The 23207-nt window shown below is 44.0% G+C and overlaps 1 protein-coding gene across 1 annotated transcript; it reads left to right on the top strand.

Annotated features, from left to right (window-relative positions):
• The first annotated feature begins 691 nt into the window (after positions 1 to 691).
• LOC148385394 (fibroblast growth factor receptor-like 1) lies at positions 692 to 23095 on the top strand. Its single transcript, XM_088401316.1, has 7 exons — positions 692 to 986; positions 1701 to 1796; positions 15083 to 15355; positions 19506 to 19592; positions 19670 to 19954; positions 20527 to 20880; positions 21008 to 23095. The coding sequence occupies exons 2-7, from the start codon at positions 1712 to 1714 to the stop codon at positions 21436 to 21438; spliced, it is 1515 nt and encodes a 504-aa protein (XP_088257442.1). The 5' UTR covers positions 692 to 986; positions 1701 to 1711; the 3' UTR covers positions 21439 to 23095.
• The last annotated feature ends 112 nt before the right edge of the window (positions 23096 to 23207 follow it).

Below are 23207 nucleotides of genomic sequence, written 5' to 3'. Positions count from 1 at the left end.
ATGGATTTTTCATCACGTGGTAAATAAGGATAAGCTGTGATTGAAATATCCAAATATTGACAAAAGGTGGCAGCATTTCGTTGCCTGGTAGAAAGTAGCTTTTATCAGCACATCAGGTTTCGCCAGCTCAGCACTTAGCCAACTGTATATGTACAGTATTTCAACTTTTTGATACTGTAAATACACGTTAAAATAAATGCAAAAACAGTTGATGATAATTTGGACAAAAGGTTTTCACTGGACTCTACTTTTAAAAGTAGTGAATATATAATGAGGCCATCATATGTACATTTATAACTAACGGCCCTGTGCAGAAAGCCATAATTACAATTTGGCCACAAAAATGAGTTTGACACCCCTGAATAATGCCTGTCTACTAGCTAGCATTAAAATCGGACTTTCTTTCGTTGAAATTACAAATACAGAGGATATCAAAAGTCTACACACCCCTTGTTAAAATGCCCAAATCTGGTGATATCCAAATTTTTGCCACCATAAATGTGACATATGATATCACCGTTGAAATAAAAAACACGTTTCAAGTGGGGACGTAAAAATAAAAACTTAAAACCTGTCACTGTACAAAATACAACTTTTTCCACAGGGACGCATGCTGGGGCTCACTTGTCCCGGGAGTTAAAGGGTTAATGCATGCGCGTTCTCTGATTGGTCAGAAGTCTCAGCACGCACACGCTCGACGGGCTTGCGCACGGCACGAGTCACTTGATGGTCAGAGGCGGAGAGGTAGGACAGAGGCACGCTGGGCTCTTTTTACATATTAACATACGGTGCCGTTTTTTGGGGGGCGGTGGTATTTGGCGAGACTTGATCGTCGTTCTAAGTTGTTTGAATGTCATCGACAATCTATACTGGTTACGTTAGTTTGAAAGAAGTCCGAGAAGTGGCACTTTTGATTCATGGACTCAACGCGGACGAAAAGTGTCAAGAGGCTGGTACGGGCTTGACTTCATTCAGTCAACATCAAGGTTTGTCATCAGCATTTTTATAGCGATCTATTTTTTGTCTATATGTATCATTCTGATTAACTCTGGGGTAATTTTGTCTCCTTACTTAAATCGAGACTCTTAGTGAAAACCTCACGGGACTTTTTGCGAAGATGTAACTGTATCATCACTGGAAACAAATTGTGGAAAATATTTCACCACTTAAATTTCGTTAATACGGAACATGAACAGATTCCTTCACTCTAGTTCAACTTTGAGGAAAAACAGTCTGAAAAAGATGATTAATTTATTGAGAGCAGTTGTGATTTGTGACCATTTTCATCAGTAGAAAAATGATCAACTTTGTCTAAATATGCATCACAGTAAAGCAGTTTCGCAACCATTAATGAGCCGAGGCATATATTTTACGGCACCTCATAAAACTGCCCCCACCCCCCAAAAAAGTAACAAAAAAGGAATGGACAGGTAAATGATTGACCTTTGTTTTCCCTGTCACCTCATGTCGCTGGCATAGATAGATAAACAATCTGTCTACAATCTAAAGAAACAAATAAACATGATTTGTAGTTAAAAATAAATAAATTATTTGTCGCAAATCATTTTCAAGTCATTTAATTAATAGCGGATAACTTCCCACGCCACACCTGGTTGTTGATAATCACTCGTGGATCATCATTTTGCACTCCAAGTAATATTTTCCATTTGGAATATCACATTGTGTTCATTTTGTTTCAGTTTGAGAGAGCATGAAGTTGTGTTTGGACGCTATGGCGGTACTGAAGATTGTGCTGTTCTTCTTGGAGGCCGTCTTACTGGTCCACTGTGCGCGAGGTGAGATGAATGTGAACTCTTTCGTTTATTGTGAGACTGGCACGCTTGTGTGCATGGCTCATTATAACTCAAGCATAGGGGGGGGAAAGTCTCAGTTAATGTTTTCACACAGAGAAGTAAGAGACGGAAAAGTAAGTTAAAGAAAACTAAAAGGAGCCCAAAATCAACACTGGCTAGGGAATGAGAGAAGGGCAAACTTGCTTCGACTCAAATGTGTGCGTGTGTGTGTGCACATTCTCCAGAGCTAAACCAAACAAACATCATCCATCAGCTTCCCAGGGTGAAAGAACACAAGTCTGTGTAGAGAATCCAGCTCTCCCGCGGCTGGCTGGCTGAGATACTGACCACAATTCACAGTTTCCCGTGCCAGGCTCAGAACATAACTTTCTAAAGAGAACACGCAGCATGCTTGTCAACAGGTCCCCCAAGAACACGTGGGTGCCATTTGTGTAATTTCACGCAGCATCACCGGCCGTCTCAAACATGTCCGATGCAAAAATGATGCAGGAATGTGATCTCAGCTCCATTTGAGGAGGATCTGTCACAAGCAATTCAAACTTCGGAGGGGCGTCTGATACCTGCATGCAGCAGGGATGCAGGAAAGAGGTAGCGTTGGTTTAAAAGGGTGGAGGAGTGGGTGTGTGTGGGAGGGATTAGGTCCGTCGGCGCTCAGACAATGCCTCATTCACAGCGTGGCGGCCATGCCTTCGCGGCACGACTAAACCGAGAGTAAACAAGTCGTTGAAGGCTAAATACGATTAGAGGCCATTTTGTGTGTTTACGGATGAACAGATGGGCCGTCAAATCGAGCCTGTTCCACATCATTTTTCTGTCAAAGCTCCTCAAGCAGATGTGCTGACTGATATGTAGTTGGCAAACACTCCTGGATCATCTTGAATGATCATGTGGAAGCAGAGTCAATACAAGTTCCTGCGGCTTGATACACTGAGCCGCGTTTTACAGTCCAACGACAACAGCTCCGCTCTGACAGCATGTGAAATACAGACCACGGCTCCAACTCAAACCCGCTTTTCGCAGGCAGGCGAAGCCCAGAGAGGCTGTAAAATGACCCCTGTAAAACTTAACAATGCATGATGACATTTGTGACAAATGTAAATTCAATTATAAAGGGCCAGACCCCCCTCTCGGTCCCCCCTCTTCACCTTCATCCAACTCCTCCTTTGAATTTTGCGTTGGAAACAGTAAAACGACGTCGGACGTGTCGCTTTCCTGCTGTTAGCTCAACAATGCAGCCAGGGAGGAGGCCGTAAGTTTGAGCGAAAGCATTTTAAGCCTGTTGCTGTCAGTCATCAGGTGACATCTGATCCCACACACCCCCTGTCCTTGTGGCACACAAACATATGGGCGCCCCCCCCATCCCCTCTCTACATCGGAAAGACTTTGCGCCTGGCCGAGCGAGAACTGGCCCCCCTTGCACTTCCTCCACCCTGGTGCCCCAACCACCCCCAGCAGCCGGTGGAGGTGCCCAGTGATGTGTCCCAGCACAATCTCTAATGCGGTGACAGGATCAGAGACCACTGAAACTTTTCAGTCCTCCGTTTTCCACTCCCTGCTTGCTTTAATGAACCTCTACATGCCATTGAGGCGTGTTTGTGCTTTTGCATTGACGACCAATGTTACACGGGTGATGTTAACTCAAGATGGGGATTGCAAGGAATTAGTAAATTGTGTGAAATTGATTTATTAAGGCAAAATGGAGTCAACATACCATCTCAATAAATTTACCATTGGAGCAATCTTTCCCAATTGGCAAATTTTATATTAAAAACAGGTGGAATTTTAGGATGAAAATAAAAGCGGAACAACTGAACTTAATTTGACCTTTTTCCAACTTTTTGAAATATAGCTTCCCTCTGACAAAATAGTATTTGAAACATTGCGGTGGTGACTGATTGTTGTGGTTGACTGTTGAATTATTGTTAAGTGTGGTTTGGTCTTATGTCAAAAATGTGAAGAAATATGAAGGGGACGGTTCAAATACAAACTGAAATTGAACCGGGAAATTATTATTGGATTGTGAAATATGTTTTCCAGCTCTTTGACGAAAGCAAGTTGTGCAAAAAGTGCTAAAACAACAACGGTGTCAACATGATTTAGTTGTCAGTACTGGCACGAAACCAAGAGTTCAGAACATTCTGAGTGATTTTTATCACAGCCATTGCAAGCAACACTTCAATTGAAGCATTCATTTTTCATAAATTCCCCTCGAGGAAATTTTATTAAATATAGTCAAATGCCAGTTTATACTCCAAAATCTCAACTTTGCTCCAGTAGTCCAATTTCTTGTGTATTTTGAAAAAATAGCCCCGGTAGATAACCGTGTGTTCTGCACATATGTGAATGAAAAGAAAAACCGGTGTCTCCTCTGGCAAATACCACAACACACTATTTCCTCGCATTTCAATGATCAGCAAACAATTGCTGCATCATGTGTACACACACGCACACACACATACACCTTTGTAGACATCTGGACAAGCTTAAGCGCACACTCTGCACCCCTGTCGGAAAATATACATTTTACAGCACCGTTACATCACGCTCCCATAACAAGGAGGTATTGTGATGCACGGTACGCCAGTGGCTGTTAAAATCACGAGGCCATTTGGCAACATCCGCAGAGTTTTCCATTTCCTTTACGCATAATGAAGTGAAATTCAAAAGTAACTCAATGCCCCAAAGTCCTTGTCGTATTGGAATATCTCCTGACTAGCAAAGGGCCAAGGTAGATACTCTTTGGGAGGGGTTGGGGGGGGGAGACAGAAAGAATAGCTTGCCTTGTGTATTACGTTTGAATATTCCATTTCAGGGTTCAGGAACGTCGCTCGTTTTCTGCTTGAGCTCCATCTGTAGGACCGATACATCATCGCACAAGGCAGAGTCAGTCTCGCCAGCGAGTCATTGCATTTCCTCTACTTTATTACCGCTGTAAAGCCGGAGGAAGTAGGTTAACTTAATGTGCTGTTGTTAAAACAAGCCACGGACTGACCTTTCCTCACCCCCCCGCCCTTCAATCTTTCTCCGCTCATCTTAGCTCCCGTTTACCGAGCGGTGGTCCATTTGCGACGAACAATGGGTGGATTATGATGTGGCCGTCTCACAGGTTGGACGGGGCGGATTAATTTGAAACACTCTTAGCAGACCGGGTGCTCAGTGCTGCTGAGGCGCTGCGGTTTAGGTATGCGTGAGAACTAGCAATATTGACCTTACGGGGTTTTTATATCTGATTGTGCAGCATGTTTTATTAAGCAAATTACCCTTGGAAACGTCTTGATAATGAGGCAATTTTTAAAAGCCCCACTCTACGTCTCCCAGAGGTGAGAACAATACGCTTGTTTTCAATCCGTGTCCATCAGCGCACGCCGCTGACCCCGGCAGTTGGCAGGCCGAGGAATGTGTCAGACTTCACCCCTCGCAGGGGAAAGAAAGGAAAGGGTTGTAGCTGTGATAAGTAGTCATAATGGAGGTCACTCGGTGTTTACTTAAGAGGGGTCATATAATCCCTTTTAGCAACACTCCTTCATTGACTGACTTAAATGGCCACTCCAATTAGCATTCATGTGGAGTTTTAACAAGGCATTGTCCACTTTCTGTTTATCTCTGTCAGCTGTATGCTAATGCTTACTTGTTTGTATTTGGAGGAGAGGAGAGGCTGCAGCCAGAGCTCATTAGTTTGGGTTGGGGATGCTTTCAGACCACACATGCTCTTGGCTGAAATGCACCAGTTAACCCTACATGTTAATCAACGTGTCAAACAATCAACATTCAGATGCTAACCACGCTTTTTGCCGCTTTGACTTCGGTGATCGACCAGATTTACTGGATGGACAATACGAGGCGGCCATTTGTGTACTTGACACCTGCTTGGTTTAGAGTCAGATGACAGCGGCCAATGTGAGAACAGTTCGAATGGCTGGAGGCGAGCCTGTATGTGGGTGGATGAGTGGAAATATTTTTAAAATGAATTGGCCCGTCGGTTATTGGAATTTCTTTCTGTGAAATATCAAAATTGACATCGGTCTCAAAAACTCCAAAGTGGTCCATTCCTATTAAAAACATTCAACTGGAACGGATTAATGGAATTTAAATTAATTTCAGTGCAGAGAATCGATTTGATATGTGAGTAAATTGAAATAAGAGCTTGGTCACCGGACAAATTGAACTCCTAAGTCAAGGTACTACTGTATTAGTACTAAATATTTTTTCTATAATATATTACAATCACTTCTGAACACAAGGGATTGAAATGTAAATGGGGAAACCTTTTTTTTTTTTTAAAGTATTATTCAACAGAACTTAGTCCCTCCTTGAACTTGAACTCCTAAGTCAAGGTACTATTGTATTTGTATTAAATATGTTTTTACAATATATACCAATCACTTCTGAACACAAGAGATTGAAATGTAAATGGAGAAAAACCTTTTTTTTTTAAGTATTATTCAACAGAACTCTTAGTCCCTCCCCAAAATGATGTCTCACCCATCAAAAGAAGAGCTGCTATCGTATTCTTAAAGAGAAATAATAAAAACACCACTGTGTTTGACTTGGCTTCACAAAATATAGCTGGCATGTAAAGAAACTACACGGTAGTCTGTAAAAATCCATGACAACCTTTTGTTATCTTAAGAAAAGATGCCCAATTTGAATGATGGCGGCCTTCGGGATGTCGTCTCGGCCCAGCAGGTTCGGTGCTACCGGCATTGTGATGCAATCCAATGCACTTGATTTGAACTGCAGAAGCATTTCTTGCCAACTTCTGTAATTATTTGTTTGCTGGACGTGTCATCGCCAGCTGTGACACTTTATAGTCTCATTATCACAACGCCAAAACAAGTCAAGGAACACTGATGTACGTCATGATTCGAAAAGAATCCAAATGCGTTTCTCTGTTTGCCTCCTCACTTTGAGGCTTTTATCACTTGTTGCCTTAGCAACTAGCACACATTTATCCTCTCCGTCTTTCACATAAACACACACGCTGCCCCCCCCCCCCCCTTCCCCCCTGTTGTGCATTTAATGGTTGATTGAAAGTTATGGCCGTGGAAACAGCGACGGCTTGGCTTGGCCCGAAGAAAGCCGAGCCAGGGAACGTTCGGGATAAGAAAATTTGAATGAGGCCTCTGCTGACTTCCAGGCACCCGCCTCCCAGTTTCCTTCTTCCTCCGCAAACCCCCTTTCAGTTCACCTCTGATGGGCTTCAATGAGACCCCACATAGCTTTTTGGCTTTTTCAATCCCATTTTCTTCTTCATTAGCGATTCTTTTGAGTGACCTCGGAAATTCTTTACCGCATTGTCCCCTTTCATTGAGTTTCAATACCGTTCGGGCCAATGCTTGTCACACTTCATCAAAACAGAAGTTTTCACTGCTCAAGCGTACGCTGTCACGCTGCTCCTCGTTTCCTTCCCTAAGTGCTGCGGCAGAGGCGAAGACGGGACTTGATTCATCTGTGATGAATGGAAAATACGTCCCTCGCTCAAAGTTGGAACGGCACGGAATAGGACGACAAGGAATAATCATTTCGGGAGCAAGGAGCATAATCTTTCATTCTTCACAGTGAGGCTACGCACGATCCCAGACTGCACCATGCAGTGAAATAGATTGCATTTCCTCATGTTTATGTACTACTTAAGTCAGTTTAGATGGACTTGGCACATGTGGCCTCCATTCATACGCTATCAGTTTATCGACATGATTCATGTATCTGCTTAAAGGCATTTAAGCATGGATGATTAATAGAAGAGATGATCCTAACTATGTTTACAGTGGCGTCTCTGTTATGATCATCATCTGCAGCCCAAAGGACTTAAAAAAAAAGGAAGTCATTTTTTTAAGGCACACCCTGCCTAGACCCATGAATCTTAATTCTTCATCTGACCAAGCCATCAGACAACTTTGAGAGGAAATAAATCGTCATATGTGGCTGCTTCACGAAAGAGTTGAAGCTCTGTCAATTGCAAAAGAAGTGACAATGGTTTCCATAACTTTATAGTCCAACACCGAGTTGATAAATGTGGTGAAAATGCCGAGCATATGTTTTCTGAGCTTCTGTGTGCAAAGACTCAACTTGGCCCGTACCTCACTGACGTTGTTTAGATACACTTTAGTGGTCTCCAGTACCTCACAACGTTCCACTGGCTCAGTTAAAGTGTGCAGATGTGACTTCTAACCTCAAAATCTAATTCCATTGCTTTTATTCTCAGTTTCTGTTGCTCTAACTTCTAGCGTTTTCCATATTGTGTATAATATCACAACAGGACTGATGTACCAACTCTCTAATGAATCTAAAATGTCAATCAGTGGTAAAGCAAACTGGGAATTGTCAATTGTGAAAAAATGAGCAGCACATGTTAACGACAGGCTCAACAGCTCCCACGATGACGGATTGATTCTACACGATATTCCTGGATTGTGAAAAGGCCCCATCGCTGTCAGCGGGAGCTTTGCTGGTCCACCAGCAACTTGTCTCCAGTTTGAATCTCACAACACTACCTGGAAAGTTCTGCCGGTTGCCAGTATTCCCGGAATACGGCTGTTCCTCACTTTCTAAACTCGGAGACGAGCTGATGGAGATCTCAAGTGCTCCCCCGTTCCATTATCGCACAAACAAGAGTATGTCTGGCCACTGTCCGGCATCACTTCAAACCAGCGTGACAGTGACTAAACTTTGTGGAACATCTGCAGCTCGTTGCGTGTCTCCATACTGTACCCCCGACTGTGACAAGAGTGCTGATGAAAAGTCTGCTTTGTCTGCGGAATGCAGCAGAAGATGTGAGAAGAAGGGAGTGGCAGGATGCACCTCACTGTTGATGGGCCTCTTAAAACCAGCCGCAAACTGAGCAGAATGCGGCTTGCAAGGAAGGGAAAGTTCCAGATGTATGTGGCATGATTTTGCAAAAAAAGTTTCTTTTTCTTTCATTTAGTTGGAAGTCTGAAAAAAAAACATGATTGGAAAACATGTTTGATGGTCCATCCATCACCAAACAGACAGACAGCAATAAACAGGTGCTTGTCTTGTACCCTGCTTTGGGCTACAGAGAGAAACAGGGTCATGTGGCCGAGTCCAGGCCCAGGATCTGGGTGTGAGATTGTTGAGATTCCTGCTTACCGCCGCCTCGGCCCGCCTAATCCTCTTGCACTCCCCCGTGCGGCCCTCCTCTCGCTATGAGCGATGTTAAAGGAGACCTCTCTGCCATCTTAGCTCCCGTGCTTCTCTACAACAGCCCCACTTTGGCTTCAAGTTCATTCAGCCGCCCCCGACCCCCAGCCAGGCTGACCGCCGGGGCCACTCGTCCTGTCCTTCAGTCTGGTTGTCACTCTATCTGGCCTTTCTCTCCATTCCCAGACTTCCCCCCCCTCCGGTGCCTCTTCCCAGATAAGTGGCCCAAAGAACACACTCAGTCCCGGTGTGCACGCCAGTCTTGCGCCTAATGGAGTGAGATAAAGCTGGCAGAGTGCTACTCACTGTGGCCCCTTTGTGACAGCGCACGTCTGGCCAAAGGCAGGCCTACATTTCAAAGTTATGCCACTGGATTACTGCGGTTTCACGTTTGCCACCAATACTTAGAAACAACACTGTTTTATTAGAAATAGTACTTCCCCTCTGCAAAATATTTTCTTAAGAATTCTGCTAATGAGCATTATTATAACAAATTATTTGACGGTTTGTTATTTCTATTTTTTGTTGTTACATGACAGTATATATATAAATATATACATATAGTGAAAAATATAGCTCACATTTTCATGTAAAACATAAAATATGTGGAAGTTATATTGAGTTCTTTAGTTTCTTTAAATTTATATATGGAACTGGCTCTTTTCTAAAGTTGTACTTTAGCAATTTCATAGGACATTACAAAAGTATGAACTAATCCATTTCCACATTAACATCTAATAAAGAAGAAGGCCGCTGCAAACTTCCCATGAAAGACCTCCTTTAATTCAGGTTGAGGAATTTCCAAAAAAGTCTCTATACTTCCCAGACAGCAAAATAGCTTATGGAACCTTTAACCTGTATTAAAAGAGTCCTTTCATATCATCAAAGTACTCCTCTGAGGATTCCGCACCGCCTTGACTTGTGATCATTCTGAATTGGTAGACGATGTTTTCAGGAGGCTCCCGTTCCCTAAGAATACTTTATATGGTGTTTGGAGTAGCACCTCTGCTTGTTTCCACAGACAAAACCATTTAAACGTGTCATCGTGATGTAAACAGAGGTGGTCTTTGTTGAAACACTGCAGGGACCCTAACACGATAAAACCGTTTATGTCTCGTTGATTTATTGTGGGCGGAGCGTGGATTTGTGCCGTGCCGTAACTTCAGACGACAGCGGTACGAGCTAGCAAAAACACACACATGCCGCCGAGTGAGGCAACCCGGGCCGGCGGACGGCCGTCAAGTTTAATGAAATATAGCAGCTTAGAGTTCAAAGGCGCCACAGTAGGCCCCGTTATGGGCAGGCCTCGTGATGGAGATGTTTCTAGAAGCTTTATGACGCCAGAGTCATTTCTTCTCTTTTTTTTGTTCTTTTCATGGAGTCGGCAGGGGCTGCCCTGTTGTTGTGGAGAAAGGTTGAGTGAGAACAAGAGGGCCATGTTATTCCAGTGGTTCTGCTTTAATCAGGGAGCGTCTCCTTACCGCTTTCTCTGTGTCGCTCCTTCTCCTGCTGTTCCTGAAGTCACCCAATCGCTTCGTCGCTAGCATTCCCACCACGGATGCTGTTGCTATTCAAGCCTCCATCAAGATGGTGCTGAAGAAAGAGCCATTGTCCCCCGACTGGTCTTACCCTGCTCTTAACTATTGATTGGAAAGAATTGTGAGGGGGAATAACGGGGATTGATTTTCTCGCCGGGATGCTGAAAAGACCGCTATCGCCTCCTATCTTCCTCCCGCTCACTTTTCTTTTTTTTTGTAATGCTGATTTGTATCTGTGCTTGTGAAATGTATAGCCAGCTCCTGACAAAAACTCGCGGCCTTTCACACACTCCCTGGGCTGCAACCTTCTCCTCACCTTTTTCGCCTTCTCTCCGGTCTCATGTGAAGTCACCGAGCGTGGATTTGGTTTCTAGCTCGTGTTGCTCACCCTGAACTTTGTGTTGCCCCGTTTGTTGATGTGCATTACACAATTGAGCCTGAGGTTGTGAGAGGCGCAAAATGCAATAGAGCCCTGCTAGCGAAGACTCCATTAGAGTGCGCTCTTCTGTGATGTCTGTTTGCATTTGTACGGTCTGTTGGCCTGACACAGTGCCACTGAGGAAGGAGGGGAAAGAGGAGGAAGCATTCTCTTGTTGATCTGTCTCCGCTATTTATCCTTAAAGTAACTACAGTGGCATTTTGCCTTGAGCTTTTCAAGTTACAAACTGTTGCTGTTTTTTTTTTCCTGTGTTGCGAGCTAAAATCTGACATACTAGTGAAGTTCAGTTACGCCACTGCTCCAGTGAAGCTTGTGTGGGGGGGGCGGGCACTTCAGCCATTTATTGAATAGACAAACTCAACTAATTTGGCCACATCCCTTATAAATATTTATATTAAAACTTTGTTTTTTTTTTAACAAAATACTATGTCGGTTTATTGCAAGAGTTGATTTAATATGCAAGTAAATTGAGTTGAGATTGTGGTCACAAAACAAGTTAAACTCAAGGTCAAGGTTCAACTGTACAGTTTAACATCCAAAGTTGAACTGTGAGGCATTTCTTTCTTTCTTTCTTTCTTTCTTTCTTTCTTTCTTTCTTTCTTTCTTTCTTTCTTTCTTTCTTTCTTTCTTTCTTTCTTTCTTTCTTTCTTTCTTTCTTTCTTTCTTTCTTTCTTTATTTATTTATTTATTTATTTATTTATTTATTTATTAATTATTCAATCAACCATTTATCAATTTATTTATTTATTCAGTCCATTTATTTATTTATTTATTTATTTTTTTGTGGCTATTACTGAGTAGATAGTACAGAGATACGTACGTGAACCATTTTCCTAACTTTTATTTTATTTTCAATTCTAGTGTGTCTCCTCTTTGCCACCACTGTTACCCTTCTGCTGTGGTAAGAAATATTGTGCATTTTATTAATAAGGATTACGATCACACATAACGTAGCAGCATTTCTCGTCGTAATGAATCACGGCGGCTTGGCTGTGTACAAAAGGAGTTTGAACGCACAACAAATTCTTGCACTTGGCTGCAGATTAAGGAGCAACTCCTTTTTTACGAGATGATGTTTACAGATGTTTGAGTAACCACGTCCTGGATGGGGCAAGCGGTGTTGCAAGTATGATCCAGTCATTGAAGTTCCAGGTGTTGGTTATTAAAATGGTTGTCAGCGGCCAAGCCCACCCTTTATTGACATGTTTGTAGTGATTGGAATAATAATTTCTGTGTGAGTATTGGGGACGGCATCTGCACGCCATTACAAATCCACAGGTGTTCATAAACAAGAACGTTACTCAATCCACCATAATCGTGATTTTTTTTGTTATCCTCTTTTATTGGCATTTCCTGACATCTTTCCCACGACATGACTTCAATCCCTGCACATCATGAGCTTTCTATAGCTCTATATTTAGTATATCACAAGAATGCAACTTATTGAATGTGGCCTTTTCTCTTAAAATAATCCGTCCCCAAACTGAGCAAAGACAAACAGAGCTAATTCTGTAAGTTGCCAGCCCTCCTCCTCCTCCTCCTTCTTCTCCTCCTCTTCCTGCACTATGAAAGATTCCATTCACACATGGAGCCCGGCTATAATAAGGCGCTCCATACCAGCGCCGCAAGACGGGGAAGCCCATATGGTCGCGTGTATCGTTTTCCGTACAGAGTGGCGAGTAATTCGAACAATTTGAGTACGCAGCCAGTTTGACGTGAAGCTGGCACGTTCATCACAACCTCGGCTCGCCGTAGTAGGCCCGGGAAACAGCGTGGTGACCCAGAGTGCAGCTCTAGTTCATCTTTTTCATCAGAATGCCGCGATTAAATTTTGCCTTTCAATCATGCAGATAAAGACGTTATTCCGTTCCGCACAGAGCGCCTCTGTGGTTTCGGCGCTTTCAACTTCAAGGTTAAAGAGAACCTGTCCTTGAGAGGGAGGAGGAGGAGGAGAGCCCCTTACTGAAGAAAGCATAGCGGTCATGCACACAAGCGCAAATACTTATTACGTGATGCAGACCACGTCCTTGATTTCGGCACTTCTCTTTGCCTTGTTTGTCAGAAGGGAGTTCAAAAGATTTTTTTTTTTTTTTTAAGAGCGGAGATTGAGGGAGGAAATAATTTGTTGCACATTCCAAACGCTTGGAGCACTCGCCAAAAGCGTCTCGTGCATTAGGCTCATTTGTAAACGTCTGGAGCCGAAGGGGTCCCACATAACATTCCATATCATTTACCATATCTTCACCACAGCAAGGATGACAGTGATGAAAGACAGTAAATGAAAGTGGAAACACATGTTTAAGGAATATTACAGTGGGCTACAGTAGTCACAATGTATCATTGAGGATTCAATGCCAGATTTGTGTTGGGTGCTTGCTGTTTAGCATTTGTTAGACTCACTGATCTGAGTTTACAGTTCAAGGAAACCCCCGAGGTCGTACGCAGTCCATGCTTGGAAGCTGAATCTGAACTCTTCCTGTGCGTTGGAAATAAATGAAAGTCAATTAATCTATCAATGTTTACGTCTTATTTTCATTTCACGTACAGTCTAGTTTTTCTCTTGACTCACTTGGTTGACTTGAAATTAACTTTTAAGTTTTCTTACTTTTTGGTGCTTTAATTAGACTTGATGATTTTTCTTTCTTTGCTTTTTCGGTCATTAATCTGAAAGGAACACACAATCTTGTGGAGTGCTGGATTAAGAACACTGAGGCCTATTTGCTGAGATTTACAATGAAATGTACTTTTCATGTAAACATCTGACTGATTCCTTGTGAATCAATCAAGTCATGAACTGAGCAAAATCAGATCACCGACACCAGTCCGTGACCCAATTGTGAAGACACAGCAGCGCATGTGTTCTGCTGCGGTAGAAGCGGGGTGAGATATGCGCCAGCTGACAACAGCCAAAAAGACTGCGGTTGCGTTCTCGTCACAGATGTACACAATGACACTTTCAATTTCCCATGTACCGGCATGATAGAATACATGGCTGCAAATGAACATGCTTTTCAACTTAGTATCTATACAGTATGTGAGTCACCCCAAAAAAAAAAAAAAAATCCCACCTTTTCGCTTGACCCAGCCGCCCAGATGTTCTACACGCAGCTCTTATCCATCTGTCGGCAATGTGACGGATGAAACAACCAGATGGAATTACCTGGCTGCCCTCCCCCCTTTTTTTTTTGCAGCCCCATCAATAAAGTTCTTGTTTACCATTATGTGTGAAATGCACCAGAGGAATGTGACTGTGTGTGTTTGTTTGAGCGTGTGTGTGTATGCATTGGGAGAAGCCATGTGTATTTACCCTCCCCATTGTTTTTACTGCAACCAGAGCAGGCCATTTGTTCAGAGGCCCAGACTAGCGATAGGGTTTGGTTGCATTTGATTGGCCGTCTGGTCCGCTCAGTGTTTCAGGGTTTTGTTTAGCTTTAAGGGGGCGGGGCGGAGGATCGGGGTTCGCTTGGTGCCCGGTGTTGTGCGAGCAGTGGTGCGGGCCTCCTAACACCATCACAGGGTGTTTCGGCCCGCTTCACTACACCGGATCTGAGGGAGCGGACCCCAGCCAATTAAGAGCCGCCGCTGTCCGTCGAAGTGCGACCCGCCCCGTGCACCCCACCGACAGCTTTGATCTCTTGCACGCTACACAAAAAGTCCAGCCAGAACACTTTGCCCTCTCTGTGCTGGCTGTGGACGACAGGCCCTGTCCAATTATTACAATCTAGTTTCAGCATATCTGGGTAATCAGACAAGAAGATGACAAATTACCTCGGTCTCGTTCCATCTGCCTCTGACCAAGCTGTTTTTTTTTTTCCTTTTTTCCATTTGCTCGACTCGTGCTTCAACAATGATCTCCTGTACTCAAGCCAATCTGTAAAACGGAGAGTTTTTCCCCTTAAAAAATATGCAGTGTATGTATATACTTTCATTAATTGGATGATTTTCCAAAATAAAAGCCTTAATTATCCTCACAAGTTTAATTATGAAATCTGTCTATGCTTGACATATTGTCAAATTTCCATTTTATGACCTAGTCAACTACTACATATATCTTTGTTACATTTGGTTGAATCTAGATTTGTTTTGTAGAGAGTTTGAGAGTTATGCTTTGTATGCGTGTCCACCCTCAGGACCTCCACGTGTGTCTGAGAAGGTTGTTCACCGACAGACGGTTCACCTCGGGAACGCCATCAAGCTGCCCTGCCCGGTGGAAGGAGATCCTCCTCCACTCATCATGTGGACCAAAGATGGACGCAACATCCACAGCGGCTGGATCCGTTTCCGGATCCTCCGCGTGGGCCTGAAGATTAAGGAGGTGGAGGCGGACGACACGGGCACGTACATCTGTAAAGCCACAAACGGCTTTGGCAGCGTCAACGTCAACTACACCCTCATTGTTATTGGTAAGGATAAAGTTCATTTTTTAAAATTTATATTTTTTTCAAATTAAGTCAACTCAAAATTGTTCCTTAAAATAATATGTTTTAATTGGCCCCACTACTCTGGACACGCTATTAAGATTAATATTGTGTTTGTGGAATATCAATGAAGCAGCAAAATCCAATTTAATCTATCTCAGCGGGCGGCCATTTTGCCACTTGCAATAACATTGCAGTTGTTTAGGTCTCAGGTAACGACCAATCACGGCTCTACTATGGTCGCCTGAGCCCTCGCGTGATAGGCTGACAGCTTGTATGACATCATCCAAAAAGTTTCATGTGACTTCATCGGCACGTTTTTCCCTGTAGGTTGAGAATTGTTCAACCACACGTGTAAGTCTTGTCAAATCCACTTAAGAAAGCACATGAAGTATTAATATAATGTGAATAATCTAGTCACATTTTGAACATTATATCTTTTTATAAAAAAGTTCATTTTAACATGTTGTGGATCACTTGTTAAAGGAACTCCCCCCCACCCCCTCCTCCCTGAGGTGAAGGTCGAGAGCAAGTGGATTTCCAAAGATTTAGCGGTGAATCCTTTTCTAGTTGAGCGTGTTACAGCCGCTACCTCTCAGTGCCCAAAGTCAACAGCAGCACGGGATATTGTTTCATACTACTTCATCCTTGATGAATCAAATGGATCTGGAGCTCTTCCTCCGCCGTAGGCTACTCTCATCGTCGGCAGGAGGGCCACCGAAAGAAACGCAGTCAGCGTAGACAGGCCGCTTGGTTTTCAGGCTGTCGCGCATCTTCTGAATGAGGCATAAATGTGGCCGCCAACAGCCTTTGTGTCTGTTTGTGTGTGTGCAGCGGGTGTATTTCCTTTTGGGGCTGGAGCGGCGCATGATGAATGAGCGGAGCGTGAAGGCTGTGTTTAGTCTAATTACTCGAAGATGCCTAATTAGGGCCGGAGAATGTGCACTGTCGCTCTCCTTAGAAGAAGAACCATAATCAGGCAGATGTGGAAGCACGGCAGAAAAAAGGTGCTTTACTGCAATAAAGCAGGGCTTGTGTGTTGGGAATAGTGTGGACGCATGTTTATTTCCAAGAGTTCAAAGGGGGTGTCTGCTGAATGTGCTGAAATGAAAGGTTGCAGTGGAGGCATACAGCCAACTTTAATGTCAAGGTTCCTTGTGCTACGCCGCGTATCATCAAAGTCAGACGTCATCACATAAAGGCCGTTGTGAGTTTTTACCATCACTTTTAATTGGAGCTCATTTTGAAATTATAACAGGACACCAGCAGCGTGTCATTTGAAGTCTTTTTGAAAGTCCCCATTGGTTGGCCTGCTACAATTTTTTTTTATGGCCACCTTTAGTGTGTAATTATAGATGCTTGAGTTTATCAGACATTTGTCTGGGGTTGTCATTTGCATAAAATGATTGCTTGGTATTACCGTATTTTCCGGACTATAAGGCGCACCTTCAATGAATGGCCCATTTAAAAACTTTGTCCTTATATAAGGTGCACCGGACTATAAGGCGCACCAATAATGCAGCATGTCAGATTTTTAATCCAAATCAAATCATTCTCCATTTTATCTTTTTTATTTCAACTTCAGACGCAACAAATTACTTTAGAATCACAAAATAATGATCCATAGTCTTTTTGATTCATGAGTCATAGTCTTCAGCAGGCCACTTATGATTGATTTCATGACACAATGCTTCGGGCCAGTTTTAATTTAGGAATTTGGTAATAAGGCGCACCGGACTATAAGGTGTGCTGTCGGCTTTTGAGAAAATTTTAGGTTTTTAGGTGCGCCTTATAGTCCAGAATATATGGTACTATAAATTCTGCTGTATATAAAATATGATGAAGCTACACTTTTATTATCCATCTTAATGTAGCAATCTCTCATTTGGGTCATGTTTTCCACATTCCTCCTTGTTTATCTCATTATTTCTCAATCTAATCAAATTTAATGTGTCTGCACAAACAATTCAACTTACAAGCAGCCTCTGGGAACCCGTTGCGTTTGTAAAATCAGGACTACCAGGATCATAGTGAAAACAATTGAAAGTTTATGAAATCTTAACATTTGTTTAAAAACAAATTTGAATGAGGTCAGCGCACATTCAGGCGATCCTGCGGCAAAACCATGCAAGAGTAGATAAAGATATATAGAACCATCAGGACGGATGTGAGTGGGGAGATGCGAGTGGCGGTGGTGGAAGGCGGGGAAGTGGGTCCTTTCCCCATCTGCCACAGACAGCCTGTCCTCCCTAAAGCTATCTGAAGAATCTGGTCAGTCGGTGCAACATGGCGCCTCCTCAATCCCTCCAGCTGGCTGTTTAGGCCTGTTTAGGGTGGTCTCCTGACAACTGGCCCCATCACTTCCAGGCTCCCCCTCCAGGATGGAGCCATGCCTGCAGCAACCTCCGGGAAGTCACATAAACATTGGACCGTCATGTTTATGTGTGGATTTTACGAGCAATAAACGCCAGAATAATTCAGGGCTGATAGCATTTGGATCTTCTGCTCCACACTGGTGATGATTTCAGGCTAAACAGTGTGTCCTGTGTGTCCCTGATCACCTGTGGAAGTGGAGTGTGATGAACTTTCCCCTTGCATTACATTGTCGCCATCAACATCTGGAGCTCATTGTGGGCCCAAATCATCCGGGCTTTTTCCTGTGATTCAACTGGCACAGGAGGCCAGTGACCTGTTTCCTGTAGCTGGATTTGTGAATGAAGTGGGAGCGGATGGCGTCAGCCCCCCCAAACACTGTAACAAGAGTATGCAAGGATTCAAGGTGGATTGCATTTTAAGCTTTTTTTTTTTTCTCTATGTGTAGCCTACTCATGTTCTTGATTCATGACTGCTGGAATTTTCACCAAGCACTTACAATATAAACACTTGGTGAGTAAATTGAAGTTGCAGCTTGTATTTAGTTTGCACTACTCAAGGTATTGCTATTAATTGAGCGGCTTTGCTAAAATAGCAATGAATGGGCAGCAATGTCATGTTCAACCTGACCTCTGTCTACAACCAGTATTGTGTAAAGACAATAATGGCAAGGTTAGCAATAAATCATGCATAAAGGGCGCCATTGTTTTCCCAAATTCACCAAAACGGTGAAAGGAAATTGAGTTTTGGGGGGGGAAACGGTCCAAAGAAACTCCGGCAATGAGGGACCGTGTTCTGTTTGGATTGGGAGGTTCAGGACCCGGCAGGAATGTTGAGCGCTAAGCGAGCAACACAGGGTGATTTCTTCCAGCGCAGAATGTTTTTTAAAGGAATGGGTTATTATAGTTGGCCAGTTGAGGGCCCTTCAAATAGCCGTGACATCATGGCTAGGCCTGGTGCTGCAGGGGACAAACAAAGGAGGGTTTGTACCTAGAACCCTCCGGAGCTTTCGGGGTTTCGGGGGGGTGGAGGGACGAGGCGGGTTAGAAGTCACATCTGCTCTTTTTGCCCGGTACCGGAGCGTGCCAAACTGTATGTGGTGAAGCAACGTCCGAAAAACGTGTGAAGCGCTGGCACACAAAATATGATTTTCTTACTAATTATCTACTTAGCATCGGTGTCAGCCGGAGATTGCTGGCGACCCGCTCCTTTTAATTCATCACCCCTTAATCACAAACGGTCGATTGGGTTTCAGTCATTATACTTTCCGTAAGCCGCGTCTTAACTGCGCCGCATGATGTCAGACGCTGACATAAACGCCACAGCTGTCTCTCCTGGAATTGTGCTCGTGAAAAACTCGCATCGTATTACTCCCAAATGCTCCGCAGTCTGACCCAAGCATGCGACCCGCTATATGTACAAATGGTGAATTTACAGAGATGGCGCCAAGTGATGCTGTCGCAGCGTCGTTTTAATAGGAATTCCGGCGCCTTCTTTATTTTCACACTACTCCGCTTTCCAGTGTTGCCTCATTACCCGGCTGATGTCTGGGCCTGCCATGAGAGGTGCTAACGGGCTCCTTGAGGGCAACTTGAAGGTCTTGCTCAAGGTTGCTGAGGGCCTCTTTGGCCATAATACAAGATATTGTATTTCCTGGATGTTTCTTTAGACAAATGCTGTTTTGTAACCAGGAACTAGAAATTAAAAGAGTTGAAAATTCCTGAAATTTTTAGAAAATTGCTATATCTTCTTGTTTCACCAGATGACTCAGGCTCTGATAGGACCAGACTTGCCGTGTTTGATGGCGCACATTCAGAGCATGGTTCTGACAGCTTGGCAGAAAAGCTTGGTAAGTCTTGCATCACACATAGATTAAGTCATGATTAATTAAGTAATGGTTGATTAGAGGATTTTTTTTGTGGTCAGTGCGCCCTCGCTTTACCCAGCCCGCTAAGATGAGGAAGAGAGTGATAGCCCGACCCGTGGGCAGTTCGGTGCGCCTCAAATGCACTGCCAGCGGGACGCCTCGGCCGGACATCGTATGGCTGAAGGACGACCGGCCGCTGACCGAGCAAGAGGTCGGCGAGGGCCGTCAGAACAAATGGACCCTGACCTTGAAGAACCTGATGCCAGAGCACAGCGGCAGATACACCTGCAGGGTGTCCAATCGGGCAGGAGAAATCAACGCTACGTATAAAGTGGAGGTTATACGTGAGTATCGCAGGAAAGCTGACATTAGTGTAAAAGATGGAAGCAAGGATGGCAGTTGGTGGAACAACACAAAGTGCAAATATAGATGTGAAGTTTTACAGCATGCTCCTAATTACTCTAATAGCGGGTGTGATTTTTTTACAGCGGAAGTACAGTAACCTTTCAAACCATCTCTGATCTTCTGCACCTAGTCCTGACTTGCGATCACATCTTCACCACATGCTGGATGAATGTGTATAATCACGTCCATGAGAAGCACATTGAGGAAGCGGGCGAGCAAGGCCTTGTCCCGTGGCGCTCGCTCTAGGGAATTGGGGGGGCGGGCGCAAGAGACGCTTTAACTCAAAGCCCCTCCACCCAATCTGGATCTGATTATAGGCCAGCTGCCTGCACTGTACAACCGGGAGCAGAGAAAAAGAGGAAACTAATCACATATGCTTATGGTGTTACACGTGCTTCTCCATCCTCTGTGTCTGTCTGTCTGTCAGAGTTGTACGCCCGAGGCCAAGCTCTGTGTAGACATCCCCAGAAGAGCCGTCACATAAAAATCTCTATTTGTGTGGTGTCTACAGAGAGGACCAACTCCAAACCGGTTTTGACGGGCACTCACCCCCTCAACACCACGGTGGACTACGGAGGCACCACGTCGTTCCAGTGCAAAGTGAGGAGCGACGTCAAGCCGGTTATCCAGTGGCTGAAGCGTGTGGAGACTAATGAGGAGAGCCGCTACAACTCCACCATTGAAGTGGGAGACCACCGCTTCGTGGTGCTGCCCACGGGGGAGGTGTGGTCGCGACCCGACGGCTCCTACCTCAACAAGCTGCTCATTACTCGCGCCAAGGAGGAGGACGCCGGCATGTACATCTGCTTAGGTGCCAACACCATGGGATACAGCTTCCGTAGCGCCTTCCTCACTGTGTTGCCAGGTGAGGGCCCACAAATGGCTAAAAAGTTTTTTCGTAGTATAAGTCATACTTTCATCAAATGTATCAGACAAAGATAACCCAATATTGAATCAATAAACACTTTTGGTGTGGTGGCCTTCTTTTGCAGACGCCAAGCCCCCCATGATGCCCGTCTTTCCAGCAGCCTCCAGCTCTCTGCCCTGGCCGGTCATCATTGGCATCCCTGCTGGAATCGTCTTCATCTTCGGCACCGTGCTTCTCTGGTTCTGCCAGAGTAGAAAGCAGTGCCCCCCTCCCAGCAACACCGCCGCCGCCCCCCACCGCGTCCCGCCGTGTCGAGAGAGGGAACGAAGCTGCGTCGCGCCATCGTCCGGTTCGTCCAGCCCGGATAAAGACTGCGGGAGCTCCCTGAATTACGAGGAGTACCTGGCGCAGCAGCAGCAGCTCCTCCTCAAACAGGGAAGCGCCACCATCCCGGCCAAGATCTATCCCAAAATCTACACTGACATTCACACGCACACACACTCCCATGTGGACGGCAAAGTGCATCAGCATCAACACATTCATTTCCAGTGTTAGCAGATCAGAAAAGAAAAACTTCACGGCGGGACATTGTCGGGGGGGAACCCACCCCAAATTGGCCAGTCAAAAGACAACATCACATTTGGTGCTGTCGCTTTGGTTTTAATATTTTTTCTGTGTGTCCAAGTTGTCAGACTCTCACGCCACTAAAGAGCCGCCAGTCCTTGCCTGCGCACTTAATTTAAAAAGGACGGGAAGTTGTGTTTGGTGTGAGTGTGAACGCAGCTGTTGCGGCCTCATGAAAAAGGTCACGTTTGCAAGGAAGCATCCGGAACTCGCGCTTCACCTTCGGTTTCATCAGCTGTTCAAAATGGTACTGGAGGTGGACAAAAGGGGTTTGACACATCCTACTCAGGTTGTTCTCTTGTGAAAGACGCTTCATGTTTTACAATGAAGACCACTATCTTTTTTTTTTTTTTAATCACATGAAATGTCTAAACTCCCAATTCAAAATTTCTGTCTTTGCAAGAATATTTATGCTCAGTTGATTGACACTATCAGAGAAGCATCCAGCTAACAGTTATTGTGAGTTTGGTCTAGTAAAGTCTAATTTCACGTAACTGGTAAAAACGAGTTTTAGGGTCATTATAGCCCCGTTTCCACCGACAGTATCCACTCTGCTCGGCTCTACACCCACTGCCACAATTCACGAGCCCCTCCCTACCTCGTTAGTGACGTCACGTTACAGCGACCGCTGCTCGCTCGCACGCACGGGCAAAAAACGGAGTGCGTTACTGTGATTAATCGTTGCAACTGAAAAAAAGTTTGTGCAAGCGAAAGCAAACATGGAGCACCGCTGACTTGTTTTTGTTTGCAAGCGTGTAAGTTTACATGGCTGTTATCAACTTTGCAGATTGTAACTCAAGAGAAGTCTGCAAGCAAAATGCAGGTAAAGCATAAAAATATTGACGTCGCGTTTTAGAACCGGGTTACTTTTTTTTAAATTTTTGAACCACAGAGGAGGTACCAAAAAAAGCGAGTAGGGTAGAGTGAAGCCGGGTGGATTTGTCTGTGGAAACGGGGCTAAAGTAGAGTAGAGTCGGGTAGATTGGTCGGTGGAAACGAGGGCTTATGTCATCATTTACATATGGAAAGATCTTTTATTTGTGGTCTGTCTCTGTGGTTTGTAGCAAATCACTTTGTGACAGTGTCAATCAAAACAATAGTTCTTGCCAAGGCTTTTGCAATAATTTGTATGTCAATTAAATTGTGCCTAATGGGCACCCAATGAAGTGTCTGGCAAGTTTACCAACATAGTCCAAGACTGCAAGGGATGAGTGGAGTATGTTTCAGTGTTACCTGATTGTCTTTTTAATTAACTCGCCAAATTGCTACCGTTAGTTTAGAGTTCTCAACCAAATGAGTTTGTGAAGCTCCATGCATTTCTAATCAAATTGAGTCATGAATATTTAATTTATTTTGATTTTCTTTTTTAATGTATCAAAAGAAGTTTATTTTTCTGAGTAAGGCGTTTTGCATTTCTACGTCATGTAATTATAAGTATACTTTGTGTCGTGTTTAGTATATTTGAAGTACAGTTTATTCACATGTAGTTGATTTAGCTGTGTATGCAAATGGTTCTTTTTTTGACAATCCCAAATGTTCTCATATAAAATCATCTCATTTGGTGGTTTGATTAAATGAACAAAATGTGGTATTGTGTATTTTTTGTGTTCATAGGTGTGTTAGAGTAATGTTGGGCAAATGACCTGAATGAAGTGAGCCCAGGGATAATGGACTTGTCTTCTTGTATCATTCTTTTTTTT

The sequence above is a fragment of the Syngnathus floridae genome, chromosome 16 (assembly GCF_059516105.1).
Source record: "Syngnathus floridae isolate MCC-2025c chromosome 16, RoL_Sflo_1.0, whole genome shotgun sequence".
Classification (NCBI taxonomy): Eukaryota; Metazoa; Chordata; class Actinopteri; order Syngnathiformes; family Syngnathidae; genus Syngnathus; species Syngnathus floridae.
Note: the sequence above shows the minus strand (reverse complement) of the source record. Positions and strands in the feature narration are given on the sequence as shown.